The following is a 10,959-nucleotide window of genomic DNA, read 5'->3' as shown; positions in this document are numbered from 1 at the left end:
CGGGGGCGGGGCTCCGGTTGCCAGGGCGCGGCTTCTCGTGGCGTCACGTCGCGCCGGCAGCCGCAGGGTGAGGGGCGCCGCCTGCCGCCATCGCCATGGTGAGCGCGGCCGGCGGGGGTCGGGGCTGAGCGGCGGGCCAGGGGCGGCTGTCGGGGCGGGCGGCGGGGCGGAGCTCGGCCCCGGGGCGGGCGGCGCCGAGATGCCGGAATAACGGCCGCGGGGCTCCTCTCAGTGCTCCCCTCGGGGGCCGCGCTCCCCGGTGGGGCCGTTGCCGTCCGGGGCTTGGCCCCGGCCCGTCCTCCCGCTCTTTCCTGAGGGATCTCGTCGGGCGCGGTGAGCGGGAAGTTGTGAAGTGCCGTGGCGTCTCGCCGGTGCCCGGCGCTCCGCGGTTCAGAAGCTCCCGAGAGCCCCAGCGGGAAGGCAGCTAGCGCGGTCGGAGCAAGGCCCCACGCTTCGGGCCCGACAGCCGTTATCCGTGCGTGGATCCTGCGCTTCGCGGTGCGGGGGCCTGCGCTGGTGAAGCAGCTGGCGGAGTCCCCTTTGCCGCGGGTGATGTGCGAACACCGCTGCTGCAAAGCGAAGTAAAACCCAGCAGCTCTGACTCGAACGTTGTGCTCGGACACGCGTGCGGGACCCAGGCGGGAGCCGGGCCGACGCGGCTGCCGGCGGGCTCAGCTTCAGAGACCCGCCTCAAGCAGCACAGGTTTGCCGCAGCTCCTCCGGGCTGCGCAGCGGCTCTGTTTGCACCTTGCTTTCAGAACGCGAACTCCAGATCAGCGTTCGCCACTCAAGCAGGCAAACGAGGGCAGCGAGGCTGGTGAGGGGTCTAGAGCAAAGCCTTACAAGGAGCGGCTGAAGAAACGGGGGCTCTTTAGTCTGGAGAAGAGGAGCCTGAGGGGGGATCTTATTGCTCTCTACAACTACCTGACAGGAGGTTGTATTGAGGAGAGTGTTGGTCTCTTCTCCCAGGTAACTAGTGATAGGACGAGAGGCAATGGCCTCAAGTTGCATCAGGGGAGGGTTAGATCAGCTATTAGGAAAAATTTCTTTACTGAAAGAGTGGTCAGATATTGGAACAGGCTGCTCAGGGAAGTGGCGGAGTTACCATCCCTGGAGGTGTTCCAAAAACGTGTAGATATGGCACTTCAGGACATGGTTTAGTAGGCACGGTGGTGCTGGGTGGATGGTTGGACTTGATGATCTTAGAGGTCTTTTCCAACCTATGATTCTATGATTAAGTAGGAATGCCACTCTTCATTTTTCAAATACAGGGGTTATAGGTCTTTTGTTTAGTCCAGGCAAAACTGCAATTTTCAATTCCCATGTTGAATTTATTCTTGTTGGCAGAAGTTCTGCTTTGTGAGTACACACAGGTGTCGGTCACTTAGGTAAAGCGCTCACTTGTAGTTGACTGACACTATGAATGTGATGTATTTCTAACCTCACTTTAATTCCGAGGTGACACCAAGTTAGTTGATTCATTAAAGCTAGGTCAAATCTTACAGCAACCTCTAACAAAATGTTTCATGGTGAGTTTAATTTGTCTTGAAAAACCTTCAGTGACAGAAACTGCATGATCTGTTGATGTGATTCCATTACATGATTATTTTTATAGTTCACCAAATTTTTTTCCTAATATGTTCTGTGCTGCAAATGATGCCAGTGATTACTTGTTCTGTCCTTGGTGGGTATAAAGATATTCCATTTTTGGCTTTTACATGCAAAAGAACTTGAAGATTATAACTTTGCCCTTTCCTGTTTTCACATTATTCTACACGAAACAAATTTTGTTCTCATGGTGTTTTCCTGCTGATCATGTGTTTTTGAAGTTTAGATTTTTTCCCACTCTGCAATTTTCTCTAAATGTGGTGTTTAACCTGTACACTGTTTGCCAACTGGTGTGTGTTTCAGTACTGCTGAACAGAGCAAAACATTTGTTCCTTGTGTCTTACAGCTTCATAGTACCAAGTTTGCCATCCTTTTTTTTCCCAGCTGTACCTCATTGCACTCTCACTCTTTAACTGCAAGCCACTGTAACTTTCACCTTTTTTTTCCTGTGTTTTTGTTGCCTGGCTAGATTTTCCCTTTGTATTTACATTTATTTTCTTGATCATCATTGTAGTACTTCATGTCTGTCTCTATAGAATTGTCAGATCATCATTCTGAGTTCTGCTTCTGTTTACTAAACTGCTTGCAATCTTAATTATCAGCCTAGATTCTGAAAGTGTGCTTTTTCATCTTCATTGTCAGTGTAATAAGGAAAATATGAAATAAAGCTAGGTGCATGGCAGGTCATTCTGGAACCCCACTTGATTCCCAGTTTGCAAGAGAAGTTTTCCTAATTGCTTCTTCATGTAATAGTCGTAACTGCTCTTCAGTTTAGGCTATAATTTGCTACTCAGCTTGCCAGACTCTCAGGTGACTTAGATGAAAAGCCCAGTCAAAGTGAAGTTTGTCACATCTGTGGCTTCTCCCTTGCTCACTGTATCAGAAAGAGGTTTGTTCTTCACAAATTCACATTATCTGCTTTTTATTATCATATTGTCTTCTTAGATGGTCAACAACTGACTGCTTAATAACTCGTTCCGTTATCTTCCCAAAGACTGCGGTTGGGTTGGCTGTGTCTCTTGCCTTTCTCCAGTGCCCTGGGACTTCTCTCTCTTTCGGTTTTCTCTGGCCTTTCAAGTGTTACAGGGTCCTACTTGTTTCTTTTATACTTACAAAGGCACCAGTTTTCCCACTTAATTTTCCTTCCTCCTGCCAGTTTCCTAAAATAAGTAAGAATAATTTGGTAGCTGGAAGATGATGGGACAATAGATGTTTTGGAAACAGGTGCTGCCCGATTAGGTATGGACACAGCATCCTGGGAAAGCGATAAGTTATGTGACTGTTGGACACCCCGACTTTACACACCTGATCCATTTCAAACATTTTCAACATTTCTTTTCTCAGGAACAATGAATCAAAAAAAAAGACTCCTTCCAGTGGATTCAAATGTTGATCTACAAGCTGGATTTTAACCTCCGGAACCTAATTATGTTCTGAAAGTAATGAATTTTCTGCTGGAAAGCTTGGCCAGCCTTTAGTACTGTGTTGCTTCCAGCCAGTCGTATAGATTGCATTAGTTTTAACGTATATGCCTACTCGGAAAAAACCTGCTACAAGTCATATCGTGGCCACAGAAAGAAAAATGTAATAACTTTTAGTGGAATCAGTTTGGTGTGTGTTTGTGTTAGATCCTATGCTTCGGTCATATGGAGACAACGCACTGCAAGGAGTTGAGTGTGTTGAAAAACTGGGCACGTAACTGTGGTGGAAGCTAAAGTGAGGGGAGAAATGTTCTGAAATATCCTGCAGTTATTTGTCTTTCTAGGACAGCATTTTGGCTTAAAGGTCTGCTAATCATTGGAAAAGAGTTTTCATTGTCAGCAGATGACAGTATTTCAGATCAGCTCTAATGCATTCTGGCGTCTCATGTGACACATGGCTGCTGTGGATGGTGAGCAGTAAATTCCCAAAGGGAAACTTGCTCACACAAGCAGCGTGTCACACAGATACAGACCCTTACTGCAGTTGCTGTATACAGGTGTAGTTGGCTGATTTCGTTTCCTTCCACTCTTTAAAACAATTGTTCTTACCCCTGCACATCTGAAAACTGCAGCCTACAGACTGTTTGAACGACAGGATAGACAAATATTATTTCCGTCTTGCCCATAAAGAAATCGAGGCACGTAAAAGCCAGGTGACTTGTCTAATACGATGCCATCTGGCTTTGATTTTGTGGATGTAGAAGCATGTGGTTAGTGGAATTTGAGAATCCGACTACTTTGGTTCTTTTTGCAAAGTTGGGGGAAAATATATATGAAGTAGATTCTCCCGGGGTAGGGTGCCAGAGCTTGCAGTCTTGTAATTTTGACCACAATCTTGAATATGTGTGGAGATGAGCAGTTCGGCTCACTTCAACAGAAAATTTTACAACTTGTATATTGTATGTTTATTGTTGCTGTTATTATTATCATCATCAGTTCATTGATAAAACCCCCAGCTTAGATAATATCAACATGGAAATCCTCAGCTTAGGGAAGAAAAATGAGTAATTTCTTAAAATGCTTTGATTCATCAGTGGAAAAGAGTTATTTCATGTATTGGGAAATGGATCTTAGAAAATAGGAAGCGAATCAGCCATTTCTAGAACTTGACAACAGTGAGTACTGGGTTCCTTATGGCCCAGCAAATCGTGGTGTGATCAACTTTTCAGCTGAAGGCTTTATAAAGCAATACATGGGGCAGCTGTGGAATATACCTTGGTGTACAGGGGTTTCATCTGGGAACCAGTAATCTCAGCCATACTGGATTAGCTGGTAAAATGGGATAACTTTGGTGAAGAGCTGTCACTCAGAGCTGATCGTATAAGCAGACAAAACTTTTTCCTGCTAATAGACTTTCCTGAACAAGTGCAGATTTATAAAATAACTTTTAATAATTTTCAAATTATGTACTTACTGTTGCCATTAAAATAAAAAAAAAAGGCATTTTTAACTCTTCCAGGAGAAGATGTAAAATCTCCCCAAAAGGCAGTTTCCTAATGCTTGAGAAGATTTACTTCTTTGGTCTTAGAACCAGACTCCGTTTCACTTGAGTGCCAGCTGGTGATTACATTGATTTTTTTTTTCAGCTGCAGTGTGGCCTGACCCTTTCAATTGTAGGCTTGCATGACAGAACCAGCCACGAAGACAAGCTTCCTTACTTAATGGCTGTCATCTGCAGCATTTCGTCACAGGAAAATAAAACATTGTATACAACATGAGGACAAAATAAGCAAAATGTTATCAGGTAGCCTTTAAATGCTTATTGCATGGTGAGTCTTCCTGTGAACATCAAACGTATGACATGGTTTCTTCTTGAATTAGTGTTCCAGATACTGCCAATTTACTTCTTGAGCAGATAGGCTATGTATGTTGCAGAAGATGTAGCTGATAAAATAACAGAATCTTTGGCCCTCTGTCAGCCAAATGAAAACTGCTAAAAATATAACTTTCCTTTGTTCCAGTAGCTTATTTTGGGTTTGATGCTGACATCTTTATGACATTACGCGCTATATAAAATACCACTTATTCCCAAATACGAAGTTGACAGGTTCAGAATCCATGGGATAAATTACCTGCTACTCTAGCCAAGTCTTAGCTTTGGCTTGCAGAAATTGCCATCTCTCTAGAAGTAATTTTAGATGCATTGATCTAAAGATTAGATGCTTCTGATGGAGTGGCTCAAATAGTTGACAGTGTGATAGGCAAAGTTATCTGGCGTTACTTAATGATAAATTGGACACTAATCTCCCTTATCACCTAGAGTTGTCTTTCCGGTCCCTTTGGGTTGTAGGTTTGGTTCTTAATAACTTTTTCACACATCTGTTCTAATTGTATGTTGGGTTTGTTTTTTTTTTTATATTGTCAGAAACAGGAGAAATTCAGGAATTACTCAGTAAACCATTGACAGGAATAAAGAAAAGTTACAGCCTTTCCTTTCAGTTGGCAGCAAAAAAAAAATAGGATTTGATGACAGAGCCAGTGGTTATTTAGAGAATTGTTCCAGGCAGATTTGGCGTGGATAAAATTTATACTTAAGAATGTTGTGTCAGAGCTCTTAATTTTTTGAAAGCACATCTAAACTGTTGTTAATATATGAACCCAACAGATCTGAGTAGGCTGCGGAGGAGCTTGGAAGGATGGACATTACCTTTGGACAAGGAGCCACCAAGCCATAATAATAATCAGAGAATCATCATTTAGGTTGGAGGGGACCTCCAACCGTCTCAAAACAGGTCTAACCAGACCAGGCTGCTCCAGGCCATATACAGGCGAGTCCTGAACATCCCCAAAGCTGGAGACTGCACACCTCCTCTGGGGAGCCTGTATCAGTGTTTGACCACCCTCTTGGTAAATTTTTTTTCCTAATGTGTGGGAAACATGGGATGCCCCATATTTCAGCTTTCATCCTTTGTATTTTTTACTATCACGATGCACCTTCGAGAAGAGCCTATCTACATCTTTTTGGTGTCTTTCAGTTAGGTCGTTGTAGACAGCAGTAAGGTCACCCCCAGCCTTCTCTTCTCCAAGCTGAGCAGGCTTGGTTGTCCCAGCCTCATCTCATGTGTCGTGTTCTCCAGCCACTGACTGTCGTGGTGGCCAGTGGCTAAACACTGAAAACTGAACCTTTTGTCTTTTCGTGTTTGATAATGTCTGTTTCATTTAAGCCAAGGGAATACTACGCCTCTGAAAGGTGTTTTTGGCTGTTCAGTTGAGAATTTTAGTGTCAGTTTCTAAAATGCTAATGGTGATCTAGTATATCCAGGTGGGATACTCTGTTAATTATTAACTTGCTGGTGAGAAACAGTGGTAGTAGGGAACACCTGTTGCTGTGAGTCTGAAGAGGGCTTTTTCCATGAACATTGACCTTTAGCTATAATTGTGGCTACTAGGAATAATTACTGAAAGTACTCCTTCTGGAAGTAAGCATTGTGCTTGTCCTAATCCTCCAAAACTATTTTGTGTTCACCTGTGTTGTTACATAAATGGAAATCGGAGGCACTGGTGCTTAAGCAACAGACCGAGGTCACTGGGTAGTGTTTTGTGGGTGGAACCCAGTAGCTCTTGCCCAGCCAACAAAATGGAAAGAAAAAACAACACAAGGTTTGATAAAGTGAGCAGATTTTGTACACCTGGGCTTTGGAACACAGCACCATAGCTTATTACTAAGAATGAGATCTTAGCAAGTATTTATATAATGAGAATATCCCCTGATCAGATGAGCACATACAAAAGGCAGAAATTCTTTTTTCCTCATGCTGATGTCTATAGAGAAATATGTTTCCAGTTCAAGGTGAACTGTGAGGTGGCCTTTGCAAGTTGTCCTGGAGTGGACAGCTCTGATATTAATTTAAAACATGTGGCATTGGCATTTTTGGAGGCTGATTATTGAAGAAGGCCATGTGCCAGCAGTTTTCCTGTGTGAAAGGACTTTATCGCCCGGGTTGTGGTGATCTGTGCTTTATAATTCAGTCGTGTCTACCTCCTCTTACAAGGTTACTAATTTTGAGGCATAGTGCACTAGGAAGAGATAGCAAAAGGAGGCAGCTTCTTGCTGATCATGTCAGAAGTTGGTTCTTGAGGTTTTAATAAGGTGCTCAGCCTGTCTTTGCGCACCAGAGGGTGCTCCTGCATTAGCAAAGAATTGGCTCTCTCCGCAGACAGGTTCTACAGAGCCTGTTGCACGTTCTTTGTTTGCTTGGAAGTATTCAGTAATTTTAACTACCTTAATTATTTTAAAGAGGTCACCCTGTTTGTGCAGAATATTCTAATACACTTGGAAAGAGAGCCACGTATGAGAGAGGTCTACACATGGGAAGGGAGGACAAGTGGGCATGCATGCTTGAGGCCGTCTACCTATTCTTCCAGATGAACACACGCACGTTTAAGTGTAATCCTTACTGAACTTGGTATCCCTCCTATTTCTATGTATTCTTTCTCCTAGTGTAGTGCCTAGGAGCAGGACTATCTTATGCTGTATGTTTTCTAGTCACATAATAGCAATGCGGTCCTCGCCCTCTCTGATGCTCTCTGTTATGGCACGCTCTTTAATAACTGAACCATGACCTCTGAGTCTGAACATCCCCAGGTCACTGGGGAGGAGGGGGGGAGCGGTGGTCTGGATCCCGTCCTTGCAGCCGCTGACATTCCGGACTAGCAGGGGTTCCGGTGGCGACTGCAGAGGCAGCGGGCTGGCGGCATCAGCAGCCCTGTTCTGACTCCTGCCTCCTGCGCTGCGAGGCAGGGTCTGGGTGAAGCAGGGAGGGAGGGTGAGGGAGGGTGTTTCTCAGCTCACTGAGCTGCCTCTGCCATGTTTTCGGCTAAACCAAGCAGCGTTTATAATGCCTAAGTGTTATGGATATTTTAGCTATTGAATCTTGCTGTCCTTCCATGAAAGGAATGATGATGATTATCCCCATTTTACAAATGGATAAAGTGGGAAATACAGCCTCTTTTTCTAAAAGTGCTGACCATCAAATGCACTAATGCAGGGGGCAGCTGTGAAGGTGGAACTAAGCAACTTGACCAGAACTGTGTGTGAGACTGCAATCTCACTCTGCATCCAGCAGAGACCTTTGCATCTCTGGGGAATTACGTAGTCTACTCAAAAAAGGCGATGACAAAAGTTCTATGCTCTGGGAGTTAAAGAAATCTTTGAATTGTGGAATAAATCTTCATACCATGAACCTGTAAAAAGCCTGTTAGGACTGGCAGAGCTTAAGAACATGATTATGCTTACTTTGCTTCCTCTGCCCCACAGAAGTTTTTATTTTTTGACAACTTTACTAATGGGAAGTTGCTGAACAGCTTTTATCATGAGAACTGTTCACATGTAACTTGTCATTAGTCTGACTTCAGAGTAAAGGATATATGACCACAACATCTGTACTAGCTGAAATCTGGATTTAGTCCAACTACCTTAGAATTAATATTTGACACAATGTGAGAAAAAAATGGAATGTTAACATCAGCGTTTGGTTAAACAGTAGTGCAGACAAAATGCTTGCTTTAAGTGCTCACAGTAGTGAATAAGAAACGTGTCAGCAGAGTTGTTTGTGTACTTCATAGAATCATAAATTGTTACTCGACTGCTATAAGCTCTGGGTGTTCAAGGTAGATGCAGCATATGTGGTCTTTAGAGCATTCATACAAACTCCTGGATGCTAATGTTTGTGGTATCGGCTGGCTGAAGGACCCTCTCTCCCTTAGCTGTGATTCCAAGGCAACCAAGTTCTTGTTAAAAATGCTTTTCAGAATATTATTATGAGCTGATATAATCTGAAGATGGTGTAGGCATTATATGACTTTGAAGTGCTGTTGACAGCTTTGGTTCAGGATTTGTAGATGTTTCCTTTCAAACCTCTACTTCCAGCTGCTCATAACTTTCTGAAATTCTAACCATTCTGCTTGAAACTTTCCAGACAGATTCTACTGGAGGTCGAAAATTTAATGGAAGACTGGAATAAGAAGGGAGGGTGGGAAGAAATTGAAAACATTTTGGAATCCTGATTAAAAAAAAAAAAAAGATACATTCAGTGTTCCTATGAAGAGCTTTAGTTCTGTAAAGGTTGGAAATGGAAAGCTGAAATTTTGCCGGAGGAACAGTCTGTATAAAAGAACACTACTTTTGAGTATTGCCATCAACTTTATTGTTGGGCCAAGTTATGAACCTTCCAGAAATGTTTTTGCTGCAAGTACAGTATAGGTTGGCTCATCTAACGGGATGTGCACAGGTAGCTCAGTGTATGTGTAGCCCTGTTTCCCTTTCTGAGATCACATGCAGGCACATATAGCTCAAAGCCCAGCATTCAACAACTTACCATGGTAGTGTTAGTTCTGCCACTACTGACTGATTAGGTGCAAAGCACATAAACTTTATGCTCAAATGTAGTTATGTGAGATGACTTGTATTACAAATGCTGTTCTGAGTCAGGGAACAGCTCTGCTTTCGCTGAAGTCACTGTCAGACTCGACTTAGTGGGGGCAGATAAGCACGTGCTGAGCACTACTCACTACTCTTACAGGAATTAGCTGTGATCATGTAATTGAGAGTACAATAATATAACTTATGATCTGCAGCTTTATAAGCATGCATTAAATGGGGACACCTCCTCTAAAGACAAGGTTTAACTGGTATTCTGAGGCTAAACCTGTCTTCACAGAGCAGAGAACAGCAGTATGGCATCCTTCGTGGGTTTTGGAGAAATTGTGTTCAATAATTAGAAAAAATAACATGAATCCTGTAACTAAGTACTTAACTATAACGTGTAATTGCAAAGAATTGGAGTTAATGGTTCAGGATTTTAATTCTTGATTCTCTTATATGAAAGACTGGGAGAAAAAAGAATAGGTCACACTAATCATGCCTACACGCTTCATAGGAAGCTTACAAAATTTACATAATCTAATAATAAAAGAAGATTTCTTGCTTAGTAAATTGACAGAACAGCAAGATAATTTTGCTGATGTGAGGTAGGATTGCAGATTCCTAAACCTGTGAAGAAAATTTGGGGCCTTCAGCCTTCTAGAGCTGTGTTCATCACAACCCCTGAGTGTATGGGGTTGATTTACTGAACCAATATCCCAGTCAAGGAGGAAGATTGACTTGGTTACTGCTACAGAGACAGAATTATTCCCATGGTACTTGGCAACAGATGGTCCAGGCGGCAATAGCCATGTAAATACATATAGTCCAAAAGGTGTCTGAGAAGCCTAGGTTCCGGTAATATTTGGAGTCAGATAACTGTGGCTCTAAAGGACGTAGCACCTGTTTGCAGGAAGGTAAATGTAAATACAGTCAAGTCTTTGACTCAATGGATTTTGAAAAATTATTAAGAATTTTAATAATTTAACCAATACTTAATTAGTTTGAAATAGTTGTCTAGAATTTGTGTGAAATTTTCACTAGGCAGGATTTGCTTTCTGCAGGGAGAGGATAAAAAGAGATATGCTTACAAAATTCACCACCGAGCTTCTGCATAATCTTTAGTCAAGACATTGTCATAGAAATTGAAGTTGCCAGATGTTTCTCCATTTGAAAAGTGATATTTTGATTTTACTTTTTGACTAAAGAAAAACCTGTTGAGAAGGTGGTGGGAGGTCCAACAGCAGCGAGGGGGCTGCAAAATTGGAGTTCTAAAAAGTATACCAGTTCATGTGTCAGAAACATGAATAGAAGAGGAGGAGGAAAATGAGTTTTAAGAGACAGAGCTAATTGAGTGCTCTATCTACACAGTGTTGTGGATTTAAGTTTTGCCTGGAAAATATCCTGTATTATAGGTACAGTGAAGGTAGGAGATGGGTTGAATAACACAACTTAATAAGCATTCACTGCTGAGGATTCATTTCGGGATTTAAGGTGCATTACAATGCT

General features: G+C 42.8%; 1 protein-coding gene across 4 annotated transcripts in view; it reads left to right on the top strand.

Moving 5' to 3' along the window:
• The first annotated feature begins 8 nt into the window (after positions 1-8).
• NME7 (NME/NM23 family member 7) overlaps positions 9-10,959 on the top strand; it is a 95,533-nt gene continuing 84,582 nt past the window's right edge. For 2 of the 4 annotated variants that reach the window (XM_075436439.1, XM_075436449.1), the window contains exon 1: positions 9-98. In XM_075436439.1, coding sequence (XP_075292554.1) covers positions 96-98 — 3 coding nt within the window. In that variant the 5' untranslated portion in view covers positions 9-95. Of the gene's footprint in view, positions 99-278; positions 334-4,817; positions 4,834-10,959 lie in introns of those variants that run through there. The other 2 variants (XM_075436457.1, XM_075436458.1) reach the window with 2 other exon arrangements.

The sequence above is a fragment of the Opisthocomus hoazin genome, chromosome 1 (genome assembly GCF_030867145.1).
Source record: "Opisthocomus hoazin isolate bOpiHoa1 chromosome 1, bOpiHoa1.hap1, whole genome shotgun sequence".
NCBI classification, from domain to species: Eukaryota; Metazoa; Chordata; class Aves; order Opisthocomiformes; family Opisthocomidae; genus Opisthocomus; species Opisthocomus hoazin.
This window is presented reverse-complemented; position numbering and strand designations above follow the sequence as displayed.